At 48.9% G+C, this 24,567-nt stretch overlaps 8 protein-coding genes across 8 annotated transcripts; 3 read left to right on the plus strand and 5 right to left on the minus strand.

Annotated features, from left to right (window-relative positions):
- Positions 1–1,998: 1,998 nt before the first annotated feature.
- On the plus strand, positions 1,999–3,585 carry EPUS_06336 (uncharacterized protein; the record flags this gene model as incomplete). Its single annotated transcript, XM_007805866.1, has 1 exon — positions 1,999–3,585. The coding sequence occupies one exon, from the start codon at positions 1,999–2,001 to the stop codon at positions 3,583–3,585; it is 1,587 nt and encodes a 528-aa protein (XP_007804057.1).
- A 1,704-nt stretch (positions 3,586–5,289) lies between these two features.
- EPUS_06337 (uncharacterized protein) lies at positions 5,290–6,738 on the minus strand (the record flags this gene model as incomplete). Its single annotated transcript, XM_007805867.1, has 5 exons — positions 5,290–5,516; positions 5,603–5,741; positions 5,792–6,120; positions 6,186–6,508; positions 6,560–6,738. 5 exons carry the CDS (start codon positions 6,736–6,738, stop codon positions 5,290–5,292), a joined length of 1,197 nt encoding a protein of 398 aa, XP_007804058.1.
- A 1,138-nt stretch (positions 6,739–7,876) lies between these two features.
- On the minus strand, positions 7,877–10,267 carry EPUS_06338 (uncharacterized protein; the record flags this gene model as incomplete). Its single annotated transcript, XM_007805868.1, has 3 exons — positions 7,877–9,400; positions 9,450–10,027; positions 10,132–10,267. The coding sequence occupies 3 exons, from the start codon at positions 10,265–10,267 to the stop codon at positions 7,877–7,879; spliced, it is 2,238 nt and encodes a 745-aa protein (XP_007804059.1).
- Positions 10,268–11,012: 745 nt separating this feature from the next.
- On the minus strand, positions 11,013–12,507 carry EPUS_06339 (uncharacterized protein; the record flags this gene model as incomplete). The annotated part of the gene is made up of 4 exons (XM_007805869.1): positions 11,013–11,604; positions 11,660–12,282; positions 12,345–12,408; positions 12,461–12,507. 4 exons carry the CDS (start codon positions 12,505–12,507, stop codon positions 11,013–11,015), a joined length of 1,326 nt encoding a protein of 441 aa, XP_007804060.1.
- Positions 12,508–15,637: 3,130 nt separating this feature from the next.
- Positions 15,638–16,315, minus strand: EPUS_06340 (uncharacterized protein; the record flags this gene model as incomplete). Its single annotated transcript, XM_007805870.1, has 1 exon — positions 15,638–16,315. One exon carries the CDS (start codon positions 16,313–16,315, stop codon positions 15,638–15,640), a length of 678 nt encoding a protein of 225 aa, XP_007804061.1.
- Positions 16,316–18,440: 2,125 nt separating this feature from the next.
- On the minus strand, positions 18,441–20,855 carry EPUS_06341 (uncharacterized protein; the record flags this gene model as incomplete). Its single annotated transcript, XM_007805871.1, has 1 exon — positions 18,441–20,855. The coding sequence occupies one exon, from the start codon at positions 20,853–20,855 to the stop codon at positions 18,441–18,443; it is 2,415 nt and encodes an 804-aa protein (XP_007804062.1).
- A 531-nt stretch (positions 20,856–21,386) lies between these two features.
- Positions 21,387–22,038, plus strand: EPUS_06342 (uncharacterized protein; the record flags this gene model as incomplete). Its single annotated transcript, XM_007805872.1, has 2 exons — positions 21,387–21,507; positions 21,560–22,038. The coding sequence occupies 2 exons, from the start codon at positions 21,387–21,389 to the stop codon at positions 22,036–22,038; spliced, it is 600 nt and encodes a 199-aa protein (XP_007804063.1).
- Positions 22,039–22,389: 351 nt separating this feature from the next.
- Positions 22,390–24,554, plus strand: EPUS_06343 (uncharacterized protein; the record flags this gene model as incomplete). The annotated part of the gene is made up of 2 exons (XM_007805873.1): positions 22,390–22,890; positions 22,941–24,554. 2 exons carry the CDS (start codon positions 22,390–22,392, stop codon positions 24,552–24,554), a joined length of 2,115 nt encoding a protein of 704 aa, XP_007804064.1.
- Between the last annotated feature and the right edge of the window lie 13 nt (positions 24,555–24,567).

Consider the following 24,567-nt stretch of genomic DNA (forward strand, 5'->3'; position numbering starts at 1 on the left):
GTCATGGTTACTGCATCAAATCTTGACGTGCTTCTTGCGGATGAGCGCTTCAGCCATGGAAGCCCCCGGTCGTCCTGAAGAGGGTCTCTACTGTTAGAAGTAGTAGCAAACAGCGTACGGAAGTGCCAATTCACTTGATTGAGTTACTCCTATCAAGAGGAGCATTTGCTCCTACTAATAGCTATAGAAGCGCATTACTGTAACAGCTCAGAAACAGCATTTGGCGTTCAATTCGTATAGCAATGCTCACTGCCATAAATAACAGGGCGTAACAGTTACAAGAGCGTTTCGTGCGTTTTGCATGCGGGGACGCTTGTACCATCATGCTAATACGTAACAGATACGTATCATATACGCAGGGATTCTGACATCTACAACCAGAATTTTCTTCTTGTGCAGTAGAATTTACGAGACCGGCATTCTATGGAGCATAGAGACACCTTAGAGGTTTTTAGGTTGTTTTTCCCACCCTTGTTCATATCTTCCTCGAGTAAGATGTTTCACGAAACAAGGTATCAAGAAACAGATACTTTCCTTTTTTGGCCAGAATGACCCCATCGAGACGAATTCTGAGCTCTATTATAATGACCCGCCTCGGGCTTTGCGGGTGACGACGTTGGCAGTATCCAGCCAACACGACACAGGTTTGTATTACCAAATGTAAGCGCAGAAGACGTGTACCGGACTGGGGCTATGGAGCTGCTTCTCAGCTTACTGAAGTTCTCATGCATGCAATATTATACACATGGAAGACTTCGCAGTGCGCGGGCCAAAGACAAGAGGAATCTTCTCAGAGGCGATCCTTCTGTTGATTACTACTACGTTAGGAGGCATATTAAATGTAACCCCCGCCCTAGTAACAGCTTATAACCCCAAGATAGAACGCCACAAAATCGCTCAATTAGGACTAATCTACTATCTATCTTACATCAAGTGTGCATCTCAGTAGCATCTATAACTGCCTGGCATCTTACTGGCATTGATTGGAGTAGTTGTAGAATGAGATAGCATCTGTAGAGGAAGCTTAATGCGGCGGCGAACGTGGTGAATGACCCCCTAAGGGGGTACGTTATTCGTCAAGCGCAGCAAGAGTATCTGTATGAAGGTCGTTAAATAACAGTTTTACTAGTGGAGAGGGTTACATTTAATATGCCTCCTACCGAGTAGTATGACACCATGAGTCTGTTCATCGGCTTCGTGGCAGAGGTTAAACCTGAGAGATCTAACCTCATTCTGTACTACATACCTTCTCCGGAAAAGGCTAGCGGGCAGATCTCTGCCAAGGAATTGACCTTCACCCCTTCACACAATTTTCCTCGTTCAAAATAATAATTGAACACATCACACAAGGCCTCCGCCAGGTAGACAATCAAAGTGCCCACAGCCCATCACTTTCACTTATCATATGATGGGGCCTATGAGGGTTTTCTCCCAAAATCGGGAGTATCCCGCTCATGTGAAGGAAGTCCTTCCTGCAGGAGTGCTCTGAACCTTCCATCCTTAGGCCGCATATGAAGTAGCTCGTCAGGGATAAGAGGCCAACGAGTGGCGCAAGAGAAGTATGACATGCATGCAGTGGTAGCTGCTTAATCCGAACAAGCAAAGTGTGAAGCTGATCATGACCTTGGCATGGACTCGACCATTCAACCGACAGCATCTGATTTGTCCCATACCGAGCTTCAACCCCACAGCTTCTCCAATTTCATTCCGTGTGTACCATGAGGACCTGCACCTGAAGCAGCAAACTGCCGTTCGCACCTCTCAACAGCGTCGATGTACAACAAGGGTCCTCCTCAATCTTCGTGTTGCTTCTACACTAACTGGCTCCCTATAAGTAGGCTATATGCCGTATGCTTGTCCATTGACCTTGAGTGATACGTTTCTTATCCTCAGAAGTGATCAGAAACATTGCCGAGGTCACCTTTCGCCCTTCTCTATCAACAATTCGGTATTCAAAGCGTACTTTGCCCATTGGACTTTTCCTCGCTCGTCGACAACATGGCATATAACGATGAGAAAGTCATGCGTGATGGCTCTCCTATCAGCCACGATGGTGATTCCACCGATCAGCATCTTTCCGCTGGTCAGTATCTGGCTACACGCCTCACAACATTGAAGCCGCCATTAGCGAAAGCTCCGAATCCGATTCGACTTCTGCGAATGTTGAATCTTCAGCAATGGCTTTTCTTCTTCGTGGCATTCATCGCTTGGACTTGGGATGCTTTTGACTTCTTCACAGTATCCTTGACGGTCGAACAGTTAGCAGAAGAGTTTGGAAAGACCAACAGGGACATCACGTGGGGTATCACACTCGTATTGATGCTTCGATCCGTTGGTGCCATCATATTCGGTATCGCATCAGATCGATACGGACGTAAATGGCCTTTCATTGTCAACAATATTCTTTTCATTGTCCTCGAGCTAGCAACCGGGTTCACCCAGAACTATGATCAATTCCTCGCTGTGCGTGCCCTCTTTGGCATCGCCATGGGCGGCCTGTACGGCAATGCAGCCGCCACAGCACTCGAAGATTGTCCTCAAGAGGCCCGCGGGATCATCTCTGGAATGCTACAACAAGGGTATGCATTCGGCTATCTCCTCGCAACCGCCTTTGCCCGCGGGTTGGTCGACACAACTTCCCATGGCTGGCGACCACTTTTCTGGTTTGGAGCTTGCCCTCCGGTCTTGATCATTATCTTCCGCTACTTCCTTCCGGAAACCGTCTCCTTCCGTGAGCGTGTTGCCGCCCGCAAAGCGCAAGGCTCTATCGCCGGCACGTTCGTTAAGGAAGGCAAGGTCGCTCTTCGCCGCCATTGGATCTTGCTCATCTACCTAGTCCTGCTGATGGCTGGATTTAACTTTATGTCCCACGGCTCCCAGGACCTCTACCCCACCATGCTCACCAACCAGTTTAATTTCAGTCATAATGCCGTCACCGTCACCCAAGTGGTCGCTAACCTTGGCGCCATAACTGGCGGCACCGTAATCGGCTATTGCTCGCAGATATTCGGCCGTCGATTCACTATCATCGTCATGTGTATCCTCGGTGGCGCCTTGCTTTACCCATACTCCTTCACCACGTCTCACAGCGTCACCGCCGCGGCGTTTTTTGAGCAATTTTGCGTCCAGGGCGCTTGGGGCGTGATTCCTATCCACCTAATGGAATTGTCTCCGGGGTCTTTCCGTACCTTCGTCGTAGGGACGTCCTACCAACTCGGTAACCTTATCAGCTCTGCCTCATCGACCATCGAGGCTACTATTGGTGAGAGATTCCCGCTCCCGCCTAAATTTCAAAGAGGTCACGAGATCAGACGGTATGATTATGGAAAGGTCATCTGTATTTTCATGGCCTGCGTGTATGTGTATGTGATTGTTCTGACGTTCCTCGGACCGGAGAGGAGGGGTAGGAGTATGGATGTTGAGCATGATAGCGATATGGCCGAGGTTAGAGGTGGACACTTAGATGGAGGCAGTGTTGCTCGCCATGGTCAGCGTCAGCATCAGCGTCACGAGGACGCAGGAGAAGTCAGTAGCATGGATGAGGAGCAAGCGGTGGAGACGCAGCAGCAGAAAGAGGCTGTCTAGCTAAGCTAGGGGTGATCGTCTGGTTCTTTATCTATGTGTCTTTTTTCCCCTTTTAGTAGTCCGTTTGGAGGACCGCTTTTTGGGGCAAATCTAAGAAGGGTGAGTTTCTGCACCTGGCAAGATGGAGACAGAGAGTATAGACTGACATAAACTGTACAGTCCAGCGCTTTTCGATATAAGCCAGCAATCCTCCTGCGGAAGCCAGAATAATCTATGCACGTATACTGCTATAGAATATGTTGAAGAGCTCTCGTGTGCTCGAGCCAAGGCATTTCTGGGAGATGGAGAATTCCAAGCTCTACTATCAAGTCCATAGATTCCATCCATACCCTTCGGGACATAACCGGAGGAGAAAAATGACAATGTTGCAGTTCTTAACGCATTACACCGTTTGCTTAGCTCCGTGGCATAGCTTATTCGCTCGAAAAAGAATTGTCTTGCAATATTAAAGTTCCGAATACAAGAACCGTCATCGGCTTTCTCAGCTGTGTTCCGGTGTCTCTCTGCAACCCTCCAGATGGGCAGATGTCGATCCAATGGTGGAGCTACGGGACGCAGGCAAAGCAGTCCCACGTCGCAGTCCAGCGTTCTACCCATTTGGATGCAACAAGGGGCTGGGCCGGTGTGGAAAGGCGTCGCCCTCGTTCTTCCTCCACCGCGCCATCGGAGGCAATCTTGAGAGAACCGAACAAGAAACAGAGTGCGAGGCACATCCGTTGCTGCAGTATATCGGCTGCATCGACTCATAGAGGCTCCGTGGCTTTACGCAGATCCTCGCTTTCTTAGTGTGACATTAGGCCAACTGGAGAGGGTATGTGTGCACATGTACGCCGCTAACCTTGGTCGTGAGTATTACTACGTACGGCCTTTTGCCCGGGGTATCCCTGAATGAGCTGCCTTTCAATATTAGGACTAGCGTTCCCGTGAGAGTTTAAGTGAATTACTACGGCAGGAGGCATAATGTTTGTCACCTGCGCACTAGTAAGTAACGTCATTAACAGCGCTCATACAGATACTCCGTTGCTCTGTACGAATGCTCACTGTCGCCATTCTAAGCGCGTTTTGTTGATTCTACGCGTTATTCTACTGATTCTATCTCATTCTGCGCCATCTACGAATTTCTATCAAGTTCGTTCAAATTCTACGCCAGAGAGATGCCAGGCAGTAAAAGATGCAGAAGGGCGGCATACTCGATAATAAGAAAAAACTAGAGTAGTCCTAATTGGGCGATTTTGCGGCGTTACGTCTTGGCGTTACAACCAGTTACTAGTGCGCAGGTGACAAACATTATGCCTCCTGCCGTAGTAAAGTTGATAATTCTGCTGCAGTCTTGGCAAGAGGAATGCCAACATCAATTTACTCTCTAGTTAATGCTTTTTTGCTTGCATTACCTTTATTATAAGGGTCATGGCTTTATGAATAGTATCATTGGATGAGCCTTGAATCATAGATTATTCTACAGCTTTGAGATTTATAATAATAGGCTTATTTAGTGTAGAAACATTAGATGTTTAAGACTGCAACAAAATTATGACATCAAACATAGTTTTAATCAATTCAAGTTGCGGCAACACTATTCCTATTATTGAAAGGCAACCGTAGGAGAGATTGCTGCTGGCCTGTGCGCTCGATTAAGCGCCTCCTTTTGTCATATATGTTGCTTCTGCGCCCTGCGCAACTTTGAGAGAGAACAGAGCCATTTCTTCATATTTCTGTGCAATATCTCTGTACGACGGAGTTGGTCTGGAACCAAGCATGCTCAAGCAATTCTGCTGCTTGAGGACGTGCACATGGTAAGTAGGTGAGCATTGATGCAAGTAAGTCAGCCAGACGCTCCATGTCAGTCCCAGAGAAGTCTGCTTTCTTGTCGTTCTCGAAATATGTGTCAAACAACCATTTTCGCAATGTTACTGGCTCAATGACAGAATCAGCTATGGATTGAAGTCAGTTTCCGGTGGAACCGAGTTTTCTGACCACCACGTTCAAGCATACAATAACTGAAGGGACTTCTACGTACCATTTTCCTTGTGATCAGCAGCCCTGTCGCTCCACCCTTCAGGAAGCTGGCCAAACATCGCGATCCATTCTCGTACAAGGCCTTCTCTAGTCGGCATCATGTTATCGAATGGGGGATATCCTACAATTATCTCAAATATCTGGAGCCAGTAAGCCAACGACTTTTGAAGAAAATAGATCTTTCGCCCACCGTGCAGCCGAGACTCCATATGTCAATTCTAGAATCCCATTGGCTTGTCAAGATCACTTCGGGCGCTCTGAACACCAGGGGACATCGTATCTCACGCTGGTCGCCGTGCATGAATGCCTGGCCAAAATCCACGACTTTCACTTCCCAACTGCCAGATTCTTTGGTAGAAACCGGCAATGACGTTGGTGCTACAAGGGACCTGGGAAGATGCGAGTTCAGAGGATAGCCAGGGCTGGCGTGAACGTCACTCGTCTCTGTCTGATCCATACTGGAAAGAATGTGCACATCTGATTGATGAGACAGCCCTGTGTTTGCAAAGACAATGTTGCCTGGATGTAGGTGTGCCAGTATTTGCAAATTAGTATCGTGCTAGCAGGAGCGCAGGGGAACAAACCTCCATGTGCAATACCACTCTTGTGGATGTAGTCGAGTGCCTGTGTGGTTTGCTTCGTGACTTCCCAAGCTAGGCGTCCTGGCAGCCTATCGCTATCATACGATTCGGCTTCTAAAGAGATATTTGGCCCCAATAGTTCGAGAACAAGGCAGCGATGGCGACCTTTTGGGCCCACATGGTCGAAATGCTCCAACATCTGCATAGTATTTTTTCTACCAGGATGATCTAGCGGGCCATCTGACAGGAGCTTCAGCATCCTGAGCTCGTGGTCTTCTGGCGATGACTCAGAAACCAAGATCTTAATGGCCACGTTGCGTTTGAGTCTGAATTCAAATGAGTAGTGCCTCCTGTTTGAGAAGGGGTAGTTCTCTTACTTGGAATCTCTTGCGAGCCAGACAGTTGCATATCCACCCCAGCCCAGCTTGTGCAGAATCTTGTATCTTCCACTTCGAAAGGTGTCGCCCAAATGTGTTGGATGATAGCCACCCACATAATAACGTTCCAGTGGCTCAGCGTCCACCTCAGAGTAGTAAGACCCAGGAGGCGTCGCCATGCTACGTTGAGAGATGCACACGAAAGGACAACTTCTAATGCGCTTACCAGACCTCACAGTTGGTCGTATCTGTACAACAGCTCGAGCTCCGAATTTGCACAACATACTTGATGTTGAACTGTTTGAGCGCGGTTTGACCATGCGTTTCATATACGTTTTGTTACAGATCTGATACGCGTTTCGCATGAGATCCGCATGTATTTTTGGTATCTGCGTTTCACGCTACGCAGCATCTGTACGTATAAATACGTGCTCTTCGCACTCATTAGATAGAACAACTTGCTATTTCAACACTGATCCGTCGATTAGTCAGCAAGTTCGACACTTGAGTACGGGGCGGCTGCCTGCGTTTTCAACTTAGGTCGCTATCCAAGCACATGACGCTTTTCGGTGAAAGATTTTCATCACGTCACAAAATGCAAGGGAGCCAGGGGAGCCAGAGGAGCCGTTTCAGCAATCGCCCGTCAAAAGACGTCTATGGTTTAGATGACATTGTGTTCAGCGGAGGCCACAATAAAGCGCTGGACCTCAACTTCATGACCCGACTATTGTTGTTGGATGCTTACAGATTGGGAGACCTTCGATTTAAGCCAAACCCGACTTGGAGTCAAGCTGTCAGCAGCTCTCGTAGGTAGTATCATAAGTAAGTGTTATGTTTGGCTCTTGGTATGCCCTTGGCATATCCCTTAGTAGTAGGAGGAGGGAAAATACGACTGAACCACAGTAGCGCTGAAAGGAATTGAGTCTAACCAGTAATTACGCCTCCTACTGGTACATTAGTAGCCTGGCAATTTACGTCAGTAACATGGTCATACATACTTCTCATAACGAGTAGGGAAAAGCCCAGATTGCTCTCTTCCTAGCAGGCTTGCATTGAAATACCTCTTTTGGCAGCTTTCCTCGGTAGGGACACGGTACATACACGGACTAAACGTCCTACCAAGCTCGCAATATCCCAACGATCTTTCCATGTAAGAGAATCGCCTCTTTCCGTGTTTTATGACCGTCCTGGACAATTCCTTCCACTTGCCATCAATCAGTCAAGGTTACATGCTCCCACGTACTGCGTGCCAGCCCAGCCAGAAAGTCCGTGCACCGAAAACAACATCAAATGAGTAAGCAGGCAAGGAATACATTCTCACAGCTCTAGCGTCTTGTAATCCGCCGCACCACCCTCCACACTCAGCGGCTGCACTTCCTCAGCAGCACTCGCTTCAAACGCAAACCGCTTCGCCCCTCCAGTGTCACCGGCCAAGCCCACTGCCTCCATGACCGCTCTCCATCCCTCCTCCGTAGCCCCCTTCTCCCTCGCGCCCCGAAATGCTTCCTCCACATCCCTGACCCGCTTCCTGAAACTGAGCCGGTCGAGAAATAGCTGTTGTCTCGCCTTCTCCAGATCTCTTCGTTCCGCTTGGACGATTTGTTCCATCTCGCTGAATTGGCGGAGCTTGAGCTCAAATTTTTGGAGGGTTAGATTCACCGCGGCGGAAACAAGGCGCGTCATTTCGCGCTCGGTATGGGAGGCTAGGGCGGAGGACCGGGCGGCGGAGAGGGATAGGCCGATTGTGGAAGCTGTCGCTGCTGGGGTTGTTGTTGTTGGTAAGGGGTTCGAGGCAGTGTTACCGTTGGTGTTTGTTTCGCTGATCGGTGCTGCTTGTAGAGAGGTGTTTGTGGCGTCAACATCCATGGAGTCTTCGTGTTTGACGTCACCGTTAGACGGTTTGAAATTCCTTTTGTCCTTGTCTAGGGACATGCCTCCCATGCCTTTCTCTAGGGTTTCACGCAGGTCTTTTCGCATTGCTTCGACAGATCGGCCTGCGGCGGCGGCTACTACCGTTGGATCAGCCATTTGAGCCATGAAAGCAACGGCGGTCATGATGGGGTTTTCGAGCTGGGTTATTGGTTGTCGTCCGTTCAGCCCGCGGAGAGAAGTCTGACTGGGCTCGTCGTCGAGGTACTGGTCTTGAATCTCTAGCTGTAGAAATTTCATGACACACTCTTCTCTCGTTCTGGTGCCTACGTGGTTTGCAATGGATGTCCAGTCATCGTCAAAATTTTCTAGACCTTCCAGCAGCAGCAATGTTTCGGAATCAGTCCAAGGCGCGTCTTTGTCAGGTATCGTTGTATATTCTGGCTCTTCGAGTTTGACAAAGTCTGACCCTCGGTGTGTGCTTGGCATTCTCCCTTGGACAAAACAATTGGGGCATAAGTCGTACTTCACCTCCTGCTGATTTGTGCTCGTAGGATCTGCCTTGGCATAGTGAAATCGTAGGTGAGTGCAGTCGATCCCACAAGAGTAGCAGTTAAAGGTCTTTTTGGGTTCTTTTGCCGCTTCGTCCATTGCCTTGACTGCCGAATCGCCCAACCCAGCACCGTTCGTGGTAGCTCCTTCACCATCAGCCTGCTTGTCCTTCTCGTCAGCTGGCGTGATCGCTTTTCCTTTGTCGTCAAAAATGTTCCGTCGAATTTCGAGATGGAGATCTGCTTTTGAGGCAGGTGTGGCGGACGCTGCTCGTTCGGTAGATGAGTGTGGTTTCCCTGGTGTTTGAAAGGCGTTTGGACCTGGCTGGAAAGGCTGAAGCCCTCGAGGTGTGTCTGCTGTGATACGGAAATGGCCTGTGAATGGAGGACCGATGTTTGATGGACGTGTTTGAGGATCAACCTATGCCAGTATCAGAAAATTTTCATGCAAGTCCATGGATCGAAAGTACTTGGTAGTTGATCAAGCCCCATTGCTCAAGGAACGCGTGAACTCTCATGATGGCGCAAACATCACCAGCAAGATTTCGTCTGCATGCTGTGACTGTAAGATATTCCACCGGATTCAATCTATAGGTATTGATCATGAAATCTCGGTAGTCCTTGTACACAGCTGGTGTCTTGCTGCGATTACGGTGATTGAAGAATTCAGGTAACGATTTCTTCTCCAGGTTGTGTATTTGGTGCATATCGAACCAAGTGCTGTAGCTTGGCAAGATGATGGAGTGGGTCTGCGCAACGAGGTGAGAACGTGCTGTGGCTTCTAATGATGATTTGGATTGAGCAGGCTGTCCCTCAGATGCGACAGGCGCCAGAGCATCTTGCGATTCACGTGCATCTTTCTCTGGACTTTCCCCTTCGAGCTTTGTATCTTCTTCTATGCCGCCCATTTCCGCATCCTCCGGCTCTCCTTCTGGTTCATCTTGGGGTGGAGGAGATGGAGGCGCATCAAGTGGATTAGCAGAGACTGCTGGTACTATTGGTTGGATAGCTTCATCTTGCGCTGGAAGAGGGGGAGGGAACTCGGATGCTGCAGAACGACAGTTAATCAGCACCCCGCAACACAGTTATCCATAAACCAGCATTCAAGGCATGAGCAGGCCGTGCAAGACTCAGGGGTAAGGTTTGGCCTACCTTCAGTAGATGGGACGAGGTCGTTGGTAGTAGCAGTATCTTCAGGTATGGAAGGATTGATCGTAGGTTGGGTCTGGCTAATAGATTCGGCTCCCTCTTGCTTCAACGAGCTCGGCGTGGCTACTGAATCGTCCATCTTGCGTGCGCTTGCTTGCGATGCTCCGCGACCTGGGTTCGCGGACAGCAGCACCTAGCCCCTGGGCAATGAGATCCCCGCTCCCCCACTAAAGATAGTACGGCTATATCAAATATCACGACGTCTTGAATATTTGTAAGAAGCAGCGCACGAGCAGAAAAATAAAGCGTTTCTTGAAGTACTCTGGAGGATTCAGACGCGACACCGTTCACTGATTGACATGTTACTGGGCGCATCTCGAAAGTCAGATTTGCCAAGATACTAGCGGACCCTGGAATTCAGGCACGTGATGTAATTTGCTCCATTCTCCCGTGTCTGGTCCCCCGGATTCTCTTTACAGTAACTTTACGGAGTATATGCAAAGAGTCCATGCCTGATCAAGCATCAAGCATGTTATGATTAAGATGACATTGTTTCTATGTTGCGCAAAGCTTTTTGGTCACACTATCGCTTTCTTACAGCAGTGAACGGCTTATATTTTGACATTTAGCATGGAGATGGCTCACTCGATCAATTATCACCATAACCATGACATGTTTCTGCTGAAGGAGCAGCACATTCATGATACATGCTGGGCCCCGAAGACTTCGACGAAATGATCCTCAACATCTATGCTGCAGTTGTCGAGATATTGATGGTGCGTTCATCACCAAAGAGCGTCTATCGACACAACTTTCGCGAGATACTAGTCTGGGACTGATGAGTGATGTTCTCCCGAAGAGGACTACCCCTTTAGGTCTCACACTTAGCGAGGACTCAATCTCAACAGCAAGTCCTCCCCAGGTTTCGGGCTCATCACTCCAGCCGTAGGCTTCCCCTTGTCAGCCACAGGAAATTTACGCTCGCCAACGATCTCAACATCGAATCTCGCCAGAGCCAACGCTATGAAGATGCTCACTTCCTGCCTTGCGAGGAGTCTTCCAGGGCAGTACGAGATCCCACCCCCAAACGGCCGGTAACTGGAACTATGGGTAAGGTTCTTCGAGCGAATGAACCGTTCTGGCGCGAATTCGTTCACGTCTGGGCCATAAATGCTGCGATTGAAATGTAGCTGCTGCGCAGGCACAACGACGCAAGAGCCTACTGGGAGAGCTTTGCCGCCAATTGACGTGGGCGCCGTTACGAGGCGGGTGGACGATGCGTCACCATATATTCGTAAGACTTCGTTTAACAACGCTGACAGCCAAGGGCACGAGTCTGTGAGGTATGGGATTGACACGCCTTTGCCTGGCTTGATTGCGGGGGCAGTCTCTTCTCGGATGGTTGCTAGTAAGCCTGGATCTCGGAGAAGGTGTGCTAGAGCCCAGAATAGCAGCTTGTAGGTATTCGTGTTGGTGCTATTGTTTACTTGTATCAGCAGAAATAGCATCAAAAGGGTCTCATGAGGCTTACGTCCATAGTAACATGAACAGAACTATCGCGATATCGTCTTCGGGAATGCCTAGTGCGCGTTGCGTCGTCTCCATTATCTCGACCATATATGCTGCCCCTGGTCTTTCATGCTTAGGAAGAGCCAGGTATTGCTGCATTGTTTTAATACATTGAGATTTGGCGGCGCGCATCTGGGTCGTTTTAGGCCACTTGTGCCAGAGCTTCCACTGTTCGTTGTTGAACTTCAGGAAGTGTTTTGGGAGGTCTGGTTCGAGCTCTAAGAGCTTGTCGCCGAAGAATGCACGCACGCCAGCATCTATTAGAACACTCTGGGTCCATTCCATCAGCGAGGTATGCTCATGATTGGCAGCTTCGCAAGTCGCTGACTTGTTGCTGGTATCCGCTTGAATCAATGATGTCTCAATATACCCTAGGAATCTTTCTTGTAGCTCAGAGTACCTCTCACCAGGTAAGAGCTGTTGTTTCCAGAAATCATTGTTGAGTTGACTCAAGCTCTTCAAGCGAGGGTTCTTGATACCGGTCTTTCGACTCACAACGTCGTCTTTCTCACCGAGAGGCTGACGAGAGAATTCGTATAGAGCACTGTTGGATACTCCAAAGGAGCTTGCTAGCTCGCGGACAATCTTGTCGAAGGAAAGAGTTTAGAGTCCTTGAAGAAGGCCGTCGCTTCCTCTGGAGAAGTAACGAAGTAGAGCTTTCCTCCTGTAAGGGTGATGGCGAATGGTTCACGAGTGTCGTTGAAGTATTTGCTGACCCTTGTTTAGTAGCGACATCCTGTCCATACGACGATGAATCACTGACCGCGCCCTGCTTATGAGACCTGAGCCGTTCTTTAGGTACGGTATCATATGGCCTGTAATGGTCGTAAGCTTTGTTTCACTCGATGCATTGTCGCATGACCTGATGCTCATGCTACCAACCTAGGTCTGTTTTCTCATTAGCTTGCCGATCATTTGAGGAGCAGAGGCATACTCACATGGAATCCAGTAAGGTAATTCTTTTGGTTCGTTTGGACGACACCAAGGCTTTATCGTAAAAGCATACAGTCTCCATAAGATTAATGGGCCCACGAAGCTGAGCAACACGGCACCAAACCTAGTTACTATGGGATTAGGAGATAGTAGAAGGTAATGACCCCCGTCCAGCAACCAGGTTAGGAACATAACAGGCGAAAAGTCGATCGTTTTGAACAGAAGACAGATACTTCACCCTTAGAATTCAAGTATTGCAATGCTTCATTCACCTCTTATACAAAGATTGGGGCAAAATAGAGAATCAAACAAAGATCGAAAATGCCGCAAAGTACTCTCTGTCTCATATTGCAAACTCGGCCACGGGATCATGTAGTACCCCCACACTCTGAAGACGGCCAAGATCGGGTAAGTTATCCTGCAATGCATACTGCAGCAAGATGATCATTCATCAGTGCACTGAACATGCATGACAATATCATGGTGACGCAATGGCTGCATACTTCACGGAGGGATTCTTTTGGATACTGGAACCAGAAGTAGATTGTCTAAACCATATATTGTCAAACATAAGCTATTTATCAGTCCTCTGAGGGCCGTGGTCTTTTGGTACAACATATATCTATAATGGGAGCCGAGAAATCTTCGATCTTCGATCTCTTCTCCAATCATGAGGTCGATCTCTACACTACCTACAGTATCAGGCGGCATTTTTGTACCTGTGCAGCAGATACAAGAAATGCCTCTGTTCGTTCCAAAAAGCTGCGCAGAGCGCAGAAATACGTCGGCACAGCGAGATTAGCTGCGAAATTGCAGCAGAAATTGACCAATCAAAAGCAGTCGAAACGCAGGGGTTTCGCGTAGAAAACCCAACCAATGGGCGCTCCTGCCGTTCAACAGTACCTTTACAAGGGTGTCAGAGTTCATTGCGGTTTATCCGAAATTTAGCCGAGTAAGCAGCAAAATTCCCGCAGAAATGGTTGAATATCGGTTAAATCGCAATGAATTCTGACACCCTGTGTCCCACCAAACGTCCTCTTTACATAACATGGCCAACTCACATGTGCACCACACCCTCATGTGCACCGGTTTATGGCCGATATCTCCGTTCCTACTAAATGACGACGTAACAATCTAGCATATAAATAACTTGCGCCTCGTAACCGTAAAGCACTATCAGTAGGAACGACAAAGGAAGCACTCCCAACATTCGCATAGTCGAACGATGGAGCAACTCGACTCCTACTAGAGTTCTCCATTGTATGTGCGCACGCACAGCACATGCTTGGCATGCTTGGCGCGACGTAACTGAAATCAAATGAGATGAGTTGTACAGTCAAAAGTAAGCAGTGTTTGTCTACATGATGTCTATTTGAACTATTTCAATCAATTTTATCTTCAAAATAGCACTGGCAACATTCGAATAACAGAAACATGTTCTGAGACCCATAATACCAAGTAATTTGAAGTGCACATGTGAGTTGGCCACGTTACGCATCCTTGTTAGCATTCCTGTTGCTGTTCCGCACGCTCATCCTGCCCATCCTGCTCATCCTGCGCGCATCCTGTGAATATTCTGTGTATTGTACGTGTTCTGCACATTGTACGAGCTATAAATAGCTGTTAGAGCCGCATGGAATGCTGTACCTTCTGATTATCCCACGGAGCTGCTTCAGTTGATGCAGACAAGATGTCAAGCAGATGCTGATGAAATGCAAGCTCGAATTTAGAGACTAGTCCTATTTGGGTCATTCCGTGGACACCTAGACTCAAATTCTGTGTAGTGCGTAGTTTATGAATACTAGCGTTTCATCAGGGGGGTAATGCAAAATTTCCGCCTAATACCGTAATAGTCAAGACACACATCATCAAGGCACATACATCATCACATGTCTTCTTGACCCACACAGTCTACTAACAAAGTTAAGATTAGTACTATAGTAGATGACATAAGTTAAGTAGTTTTAGCACGGTGCTAGTATCTGCCACTCCGAACGCTACGGGTACAGATAGCCCTATTGATCTTAATGGGTATTCCTGTGGACGTTAGGCAATTAAACAAGAAGACTAGTCCCAACTAGGCGATATCTAGGTACTTTATCCTTACTACAGTATGAGCCATTTACCTGACTTTGTGATTTTGATATTGTGTTTCAAGCCCCGTGCTACAAATACTTATGGTTCCCCCTGTAGTGTGTGTGTAGGCACTAATGTCAACAGGTTTTGCCACATTCTCTCAAAGTATGATCTGAAATCATAGGAAATGTACTGCGTAGGTCCTACGGGAAATGTAACTCTTATTTTCCGGCTAGCTTCTATTGACTTCTAAGCGAGATTGAATTCTAAGCAAGACTACCATGACTTCCCATGGTGAAGAGTGCCGGTATGCTCTACTTCATTATCCACAATCAGGAAGTGGTCTTTCCTAGAGACCACGATCAGTCTGTTCGCAACTCTCGTACTCCTTCTGCTGGGGTGATCGTCTACTGCTCGAATGTATCGACGGTGCATCATTGCTTCTCGCTTTTGGACAACGAGTAGGATCTTCCCTTTGGTGATGATAGCAGGAGGCCGTCGCAGGAGCGTCTTTTTGACCATGATCTGAAGAAATTGTCTTTGATCGTTCTGCTTACGCTCTGTGGGGTTGAGAGTAGGGCGGGGAGCTCATCGTGCGTAACCAGGCATTCACGAAGACAAGAAGAAGTGGATGTAGAGGTAATTCCGATTGTGGGCTGGAAAGGCCCCTGAAACTTGAAGGTAGCTGCACCCGCTCAGGGATTTGCTATTGGCATTGTTGTCGTGAGGGGGCGGCCGTCACGTCACTACCATGTCAAGGACAGAAACAGAGTTCAAGGTGTCCGGGTTGGCTGGTGTTTCTGAAGACATTCTCACAATTGATCCGAAGGAAGTAATACTATTAATCTATTTCTATTGCCTCAAGACCAATTTTCCTTCTCTTCCTACTACGTATACATCCTCTCCCCGTACCTATCTCCTACAATTTCACTCATTTCGTCTCACTCATCCTCGCCTTATCAGCCAGCGCCTTCTTCACCGCCTCCCTCTCACAGACCCTCTTCAACCACTGATCATAATGCGGATACTTGCCCTCGACATCGATCGGACTGTCGTTGGCAATAGACGGCACCAGCACCGCCCATGGCACAAACACCAGATCCGCATACGTGCACTTGTTCCCGACCAGGAACTCGGTCCGTGCCTTCTGGAGATGCGTATCCAACACCCCGATCACCCGCTCCATCTCCTTGACATACCGCTCTACCGCCGACGGCACCTTTTCCGGGTGGTATCTCGCGAACCAGATCGCTTGGCCGTAATAGGGTCCCTGGCCGGACATCTGGAAGTGCAGCCATTGGTAGCAGAGGAAGTTTTCGGGAGAAGAGGAGGGGTAGCTGATCTTGTGGTCTTTGTCGTAGGTGTCGATCAGGTATTGGACGATGGCCCCTGATTCCCAGAGGGTGAGGTTGTTGTTGTTGGGGTCTATGATGGCGGGGACGCGGCCGTTCAGGGTGACTTCGGTGTTGAAGGGGGGTTTTTTCATGTTCGGAAATTGGACAATTTTGGTGTCATAGGGGAGGTTGAGTTCTTCGAGGATGAAAGCTACTTTCCACGGGTTGGGACCTATGTGGTGGGAGTAGAGGGTTAGGGGTTTGAGAGAGGACATCTTTGATAGTCTTGTGGATGTGTTTAGGATTGAGGGAATTTAAAGTTGATTAATTCAATGCTTGGTCTTGAGTGTACACTGAATGGCAAAAGTGCGAATTCTTGTACTCCTACTTATACCTTTGACGCCAATGCGGAAGCATTCCAGTATCTTAGCCAAGGACGAGCAATTGACATCATCGGTAGATAATGGAATACGTCCTTATGAATTCCTTTCGTATGATTTGGAAATGTTCAACGGATTGATTACAAAACAAAAATATAGAGCACTGGGTTAAGGCGCTGCGGTGTGGTCGCTCGCCAATGGTGTCCCCTACCACTTGGCTAGATGTAGGCCTAATGCATTATGCAAGCCCGATCATCGATCATCCAAACGACCTCCTGCGTCAATATGATTAGCTAGGGCGCATCCGCCAGCTCAACGCAGGCCATTCGGAGTCGTGCATCAAAAGGAGTTAAAATAAGCTAAGAGATAACCTGCCAAGAGTAGCATTATCCTTGTAATGTCATTTCAAGAATCTCTGGGCTTGGAGCCTATCCAGCCTAAAACGTCACAAGAAATACCACTGATATGTCCCCTGTGTAGTAAGCGACCACTATTCTAGGGCACTTTGACTTCCTAATCGGACGCCTGGGCATCAAGGTTATCCAATGCCCCACTGCTTTGGGCGTCAGAAGGCCCAAAGCTTATAGAGGAGAAGTCAAATGACATAACCGTCAACAGTGTATATCTTGGCAAGCTATCTCTTAGTGTATTTCAATCACTTTGATACACTCGGACTCCGTACTCTTCGACTAGTATGGTTAAGAGCCTCGGCATTATCTTGGCTGCCTCATGGACTGGACGGGACCGCCGCGCGGCAGCTTTCGTCCGGTAAAGCTTGATTTCCGCCAAGTACTTAACCGGAATAAGTAGAATATGATACATGGTAGAGTGGAAGGATTGTCTTCCGCCTATCACGGACCCGCCCTATTTGTGTTGCGATCGGATTGTTCCTCACGATGCGCAAATAACGTCTCTCAGCCGCGCAAAACATTAGTCAGTCAGGCCATTGTTGGGCCTTGGCGCCTGCAGAGTTATTCCATCCGAACTTTGTATTTGAGATTCCTAGTTACACACACCCAATTCAAACATGAGCTGATACTGCTCTACACCGTATCTTCGAATAGCATCCGGAAATCCGGCTCGAAAGCTTGGTAGTCGGACAATGCGTTCCCAGCTGAGATCTAGAATCGAAAATTCGGAATGTGCCACCAGATCCAGAGGAGTAGTTTTGGAGGGCAGAATCCCCCAAGTAGCAGTTTGTAGGACATAAAACAGGTTTCCTGAAGTGCCAATAAAGAGCCACAAAGTAGTCCCGCGAAGGATGTCACTGACACGAAACAAGCAGGATTTTCGTGACAATGTCAGACTGATTTCAACCATCTTCTGCATAGCCGCGACTCAATCCCATTTAGGAAGTGCCATATAGTGTTGGTCGAAATTAGGCATGAAATCTTTATGCTGAGCCCATACCCCATTGACACGGTGGCTGTCATCGTGGAGGACCCAAGATAGTCTCCTAAATCACGCCTCTGATATCAAGGGATGCCAGTATTTATCGTATGGTTCTGGGAGGTTAAACTGGTGTAGGCGGAGCGGTCTGCAACTGTTGTTGCCAGTTTCGGATAGGCTGCCCATTGGAGAAATCGTATACGAGCATTTGGTTAAAGACCCGAGATTGGCAGCGTAACGCTTGTGTGGGACCGGGGCCCAAAGATATCAGTCCACTGATTTGATAGGAGCGGTAGAGGATGCTCTTCATCAAAGATAGAACTCGTTAGGATTTAATAGAGTTAAAATTGGTCTATTGATCTCTCGAGTAAGCGTCTAAACTTCGGCTGGTGATGAAAGCAAACAGATGGGTATATTGCAGCAAGGGGCATATCAATTTGCCGTTGAGTTATTCGCACTGCCCCTAGCACCAGACTACCAAACACCACACCTGCGCCACCCTGTACTGAAAGACAGGCTCCATGGCCTGTATTCAAAGCGTATGCCCTCGAGCTTCGCACCGTTGCCCGTTTGGTAGCTGCTTGAACTACTCCAAATAAGCCACATGAGCATGGTATGTTTCTTGTCTGCGTCAAGCTTGCTCGGTCGATGATTTCCGTACGTCCATGCTCCTGAGCTCTCGGGAAAGTAGTCCCTCACCGCATTCAGCTGGTGTAGGTGACACAGTCCGAGAGACTGTATTGCTGCAAATATCAGTCGTACCGAAATCAACTGTTGCCCATGGCACTTGAGAAGCTCTAGTAGTTGTGGAGAGCACAAATCCCGGAGTGGGAGACGTTGTCCGTTCACGCGGCTCGGTTTCAGCTGCAAGTACCGCGGTTATAGCTCGTGAAGTAGGCTTCCTAGTCTGAAACCCGGCAGCAGCATCGTTTTGCGGCCTTTCTTCGTCCACTTCCGAAAGAGCTGTTTGAGTCTTGCTTCGGGGAAGAAGATTAAGCGGTATAAATGTTGACGGCGCTGGTGCAATTCCATCGACAGGAAATGTCGTCGCAAGTCCAGTGAAAGTGAATCCATCCATAGCATCAAACCCGGCAGATGTCAGAACCAAACCTGAGCTTCGTCTCCTCGACGCCTTGTCTGCTACTAATTTAGCTCCTGCACTGCCCATCGAAGATTCTCGTCCTGGCCTATAACAGCTATAACGTGGTTCTGGGAGCTGGACTTCGTTTCTCAAGCTCTCTTTACCGTCAGGAACACGATTTGCAAAAACTACCCGAACATTGTCATACAAATAATATCTTCCTTTGGACGGACAACAGAATTTGAGGTGGATCAAGTACCTCAAGATAGATTTATGCTGTAAAGGGTCAGGTAATATAGCTTGTGGCTTGTCGGTTAATGGTTTCTCAAGTATAGGCCCAGCCGAGAAGCTGCGCTGCCGAACAAAAGTCTTCGTGCCCTGTTCCATGCTATCCAAGCTGTAAGGGACAAGAAAGAGTTTGACTGCGGTCTTGTTTGGGTTTTTGATGACAATTTGTAGCTGACCTTGTTGAGGGACACGATAGCAGCCACCGGGAGGGCTCTTCGGGGAGGCCGATCGTTTCCGATGTTTCTCTCGCTTCTTTCGTTCAAGGGCCAACCCAATATGCGTATTCTCCGGTGCTGTGACATCTTTCATGAGAGCATCTACGCTCGGTGCTGGACTCGCGGGACGTCTTCGAGCCTTTTTTGCTTCAACCGGCTTTAGCGAGTGCTCCAAATCTATGGTGCCAACATAAGGGCTTGGGCTATCGTCCGAAAATGACCTCTTCCCGATGGATGGATAGTTATAGAAGACGGCAGGAAATGGAACCGTTACATGAGCGGGACATCTAAGGTTAGGCTTGCACTCACCTCTTCCAAGCACACCGATCTGGGCAACAAAGTCTAGCGGCTTGGAAGGCGCGGTGGACATCCTGCCACGGAGAATGGATTCCTCAAATGAACCTACCATTGATGCGTGTTGTAAAGGAGAGTGGTCCGAAGAGAATGACGGTCTCCTAGATCGTGGCAATCCAGGCGTCTGAGGACTGGATACTGAGTGACCCGTCGGAAAAGAGGTCATGGATCTTCGAGGTTGATGGGCTTGATAAGGAAGTGACGACTGTCGTCTCACTGACGCAAATGGCCTGCTAAAGTTCGTGACCGCTGCGCTGCTATCCGAGGCTTGCTGAAAGGAGTAAAAGCTATCAGGGGGTAGAGTACGCCTCCGGTTGCTCCTTTCAGGGCTTGATGGCTGATATGCAGTACTGAAGCTCGTAGGGAAATCTAGATCAGTGTTGCTGGCAGCATGAACAAGAGGACTCGTAGGAGGACGGAAAACGAAGCTCGAAGAGAGACTGCTCCCTAAAGACGGGGCCCTCGTCCGAGAGATGAGAGGTCTTGACCAAGACTCACCATCGTATTCTGTCGAGCGCTGTGAGAAGGCAGGGACTGCAGGCGCATACCAGGAGGTCGAGGGTGAGGAGACAACACAGTCTCTTGGTGGACTGGTTGAGCGTGTCGGAGCACCAGACAACGGATATGAAATTGAGTCGGAGGAACGCTTCTCGAAGAAGTCGCCAGAATGTAGAGCTGAACGAGGGCGCTCGATCTCGGCCGGGTCCAAATCACGACAAGGGCTTGTCATGCCCTGCCTCTCGGCGGCCTGCACGTCCTTTGAAGCTAGATCCAGTGACGTTCTGTCCCGCTGGGGGGATCTCTGGCATTGATCCTCGTGGTCTGAAGGATTATACCTCGCATAAAGAGCTTCTAGTGCTGGATTCGGCACCCACGTCGGACTTTCTCCACGTTTGATACTCTCGATCAATTGAGCTCGAGAATTGACCTCGAACCGGTACCCTTCATGCTTGGGCTGTGGAAATTGCTTGATGGTATGCCGGTTTGCACCGGCTGATCCGGGTTTATAGTCCTCGGCAGTGCCATTCCCCTGTCTCGTGGCTCTCATACCTGAATCTTGTGAGGAATTTTCGATCGATTCCTCGTCTGGCTCGTAATATATTGCCATAGTCTGAGATATCTTAGATCACGCACGCCGGTAGTAGCGTCAAAGAGGGTGGAAGTAACAAACGGTCGTCGAGTATCAGCAATGAAGCGAGGTGCTAAGCTGACAATCGGTGGACAACAGTTGGCCATAATGGTGAAGCGATGTAGAATCTCAAGCGTAGTGGGAGAGCGGATGACTAAATGGCAGAGCAGCGGGCATTTTCGTGGAGAGGGATGTTGCTAGGAGAGAAACATGGCATTCGCAAGATCAGGAGTGCAACTTCGGAGCGAAGCAAGGAGGGAGTGAAGAAGACAAAGGAGAAGATGTAATGAGTGTGGTTGTTGGAACGAGTCATACTCCCAAGCCACCTCCAACTTTCCCCCTCACTGTTTTGCCGCGTGCAGCGTGCAGAACTCAAACTTCGTCACACCACCACCCAAACTGCACAGAGCAGGCATACCAAACAATACCCTAGGTGCATTGCTCATTCCCCTCCATTGAGCCTGTTGCACTCTTGAGTGCCAACCACTATAGCTGACGGCTAAGACCGCCATGGCTCTGAAGCGCCCTCATACAGATAGTGAAATGAGAGACGAAGAGGCTCCGAGGAAGAAGCGAAAGGGATTCAGTGTGGGACCTGCGAATTTACCCGATGGAACATATCGTCGGAAGAGTGCGTCTGGAGTTTAATATCTGCATCCGAGGCAGATGCTAACGGCTGGCAGCTCAGAAAATCAAGAATGACCTGATCCAGAAAGCGAAAATCAAGAAGGCCTACGCGAAAGTCAAGGCACAAGAGCAGTCAGGCTCTAATGATATATACCGGCACCAAGAGCCAGAGACGTCGTCTGCACAGCCTGCAAGCCTAGATTTACATCCCGATCGACAAGCTATGTTAGACCGCCCCGCTCCATCAGTGAACGCTCCGAGACATAGCAAGGACGATACAGACGATGTCAGTGAACGTCGCCGTCGGGCACGACCCAAGCGATCAAGTTATTCGAAGGAGACACAGATGGCAGAACAAAGGCAGCTTGAAGCCGAAGCAAGACGGATGGTGAGGGAGGAGAAGGACCGAGAGCGGCGGGCTATGCTGAAGGCAAGAAGGCCAGACAGAGATGGGAGGTATAGGCTTGGGAGGCAGAGCAAGATATTACTTCACAAGGTCAAGAGATTAGTCGAGGAGGGAAAAGTGGATAGATAATGAATGGTATGATGGTTCAGAGAGCCGTATTACTGGATATAGAACACAGCATTACATGTTCGCTTCCCTTTAATCTATGTGAAATGTGCCAAACAAACCTTTTCCCACCAAATACAAGACATGATCCGCCTTTCAGGTATCCAGAAACCGATTTTCCCTGCAATCTCAAAGACCTGAGTGTGTGACTGACCTGCTGAATGCGGACCTCGGCTTGCAAAAGACGTCCAAAATCGGGCGTCCTTCACATGCGCCATCCTCCGTAACGGACTTTCAACCTGTGACTCGCAGCGGGGACCTGAAGTTTTCTCTGTTCTCGATATGTATGCAACCTGACTCTAGAGCGCAAGCAAGATGGTTCCGCAATCGAAGTTGCTCCCGCCTGGTCGATCTGTGAAGCAGCTGCTGTCAGAGCTCACACATCTCTACCTGCATCACCGCACAAAAATCTCGAGGACCGTGTACTTGACCCTGTTCCTAGCACTCATCCATCGAATTCACAATGCGATCTCTGAGCAGAAAGCAGCCACCCGTCGTCAAGCCGAGATTCGCAGCCGGCCTAGCACCGGGGATGTGGACAGCGGTCGCAAAAAGAGGGTGGAGATAAATCGAGAATTCTTCCGCAGCCTGTTCAGATTGCTCAAGATTGTTATACCCGGTGTCAAGAGCAAAGAACTGAGGCTGCTCGTCAGCCACAGTGTCTTTCTCGTTCTGCGAACCATGCTGAGTCTGTACGTCGCTGAGCTCGACGGGAAGGTCGTCAGCAGTCTGGTCAAAGGCAAAGGCCGCGAGTTCCTCCTCGGACTCGTCTGGTGGATGATGGTGGCAGTCCCAGCGACTTTTACAAACTCAATGGTAGCGCTATCCCTCCAGTATTTCTTCCTGTGTGCTAAAGTGTCCTACAGCTTCAATACCACCAATGCAAACTCTCTCTTCAATACCGAACTCGACTCACGAACCACGTGCACCAGAAATACCTTTCGCACATGACGTTCTACACTCTTTCCGCCCTAGATGACCGAATAAAGAATGCAGATCAGCTAATAACCGTTGATATCTCCCGGTTCTCGAACAGCCTAGCAGAGCTCTATTCCAATCTTGCGAAGCCGATCCTTGACATGGTGATCTACAATTATTCCTTATCAAAGAGCGTCGGCGGAGAGGGCTTGTTCATGATGAGCTTGCTGGTGCAAATCTCGGCGAATGTCATGAGAGCATTAACACCGCCGTTTGGCAAGTACGTGGCGGATGAGGCTCGGTTGGAAGGCGAATTTAGATTTCAGCATACTCGATTGATCGATTACAGCGAGGAAATTGCATTGTATCATGGTCAGGAGGCGGAGAAGGACACTCTCGATAAGGGCTATTTCACGCTCATCAAACATGTCAATCGCATTTTACGGCGTCGGTTCTACCATGGATTCATGGAGGATTTCGTCATCAAATATTTCTGGGGTGCATTGGGCTTGGTCCTTTGCAGTGTGCCGGTCTTTTTCAAAGTGCCCGGGCAGGCATTGAAGAATATGGGTGAAAGAACAGAAAGCTTCGTCACCAACCGTCGAATGCTTTTGTCGTCATCAGACGCTTTTGGTAGGGTCATGTTCTCTTATAAGGAGATCACAGAGCTCGCAGGATACACTTCGAGGGTGTCGGCCCTTCTCGATGTTATGGACGATGTGACTGCTGGTCATTTTGAGAAGAAACTAGTCTCGTCAGCTTCAACCGAGGAGAACGCAGCCGTTCTGACTGGGCGTGGCGAGATTATCGAAAGTGAAAGTATCGAGTTTACTGAAGTGCCTATTGTGTCGCCCAACGGAGACGTTCTCGTGAAGAAGCTGACCTTCTCTATTCAACCTGGCGACCATCTTCTCATCGTCGGTCCGAACGGGTGCGGGAAGTCTTCGCTCTTCCGCATACTCGGTGGTCTCTGGCCAGTTTATGGGGGCTTAGTCAAGAAGCCTAGCTTCGAAGACATCTTTTACATTCCCCAGCGTCCATATCTCTCACGTGGGACTCTGCGCGATCAGATCATCTACCCCGATTCGCTCTACGAGTTCCGTGCAAAAAAGGCTGCCGAGAATGATCTCCTTCAGATCCTCAAGATTCTGGAGATTGAATCCATTGTCGATCGTCAAGGAGGCTGGGATGCGGTTGAGGAATGGCGTGATGTTTTTTCAGGGGGTTTACAGCAGCGCATTGCCATGGCCCGACTATTCTACCATAAACCGAAATATGCCATTCTTGACGAATGCACGAGCAGCGTTACTTTGGAAGTCGAAAAGAAGATGTACGATACCGCGAAGAGCTTAGGAACTACGCTCATGACTGTCAGTCACAGAAGGAGTCTATGGAAATACCACAGTCGCATTCTGCAATTCGATGGACAAGGTGGATACATTTTCACCCACCTTAATGCAGAGAGGCGATTGGAACTCGAGGATGAGAAGGAGGAGCTCGACATGCAGCTCAGAGCTGTTCCCGAGATCGAACGACGTGTGGCTGAATTAACCTCTAGCTGAGCTCGAGTGTCAG

Source organism: Endocarpon pusillum, assembly GCF_000464535.1.
Source record: "Endocarpon pusillum Z07020 unplaced genomic scaffold scaffold481, whole genome shotgun sequence".
NCBI classification, from domain to species: Eukaryota; Fungi; Ascomycota; class Eurotiomycetes; order Verrucariales; family Verrucariaceae; genus Endocarpon; species Endocarpon pusillum.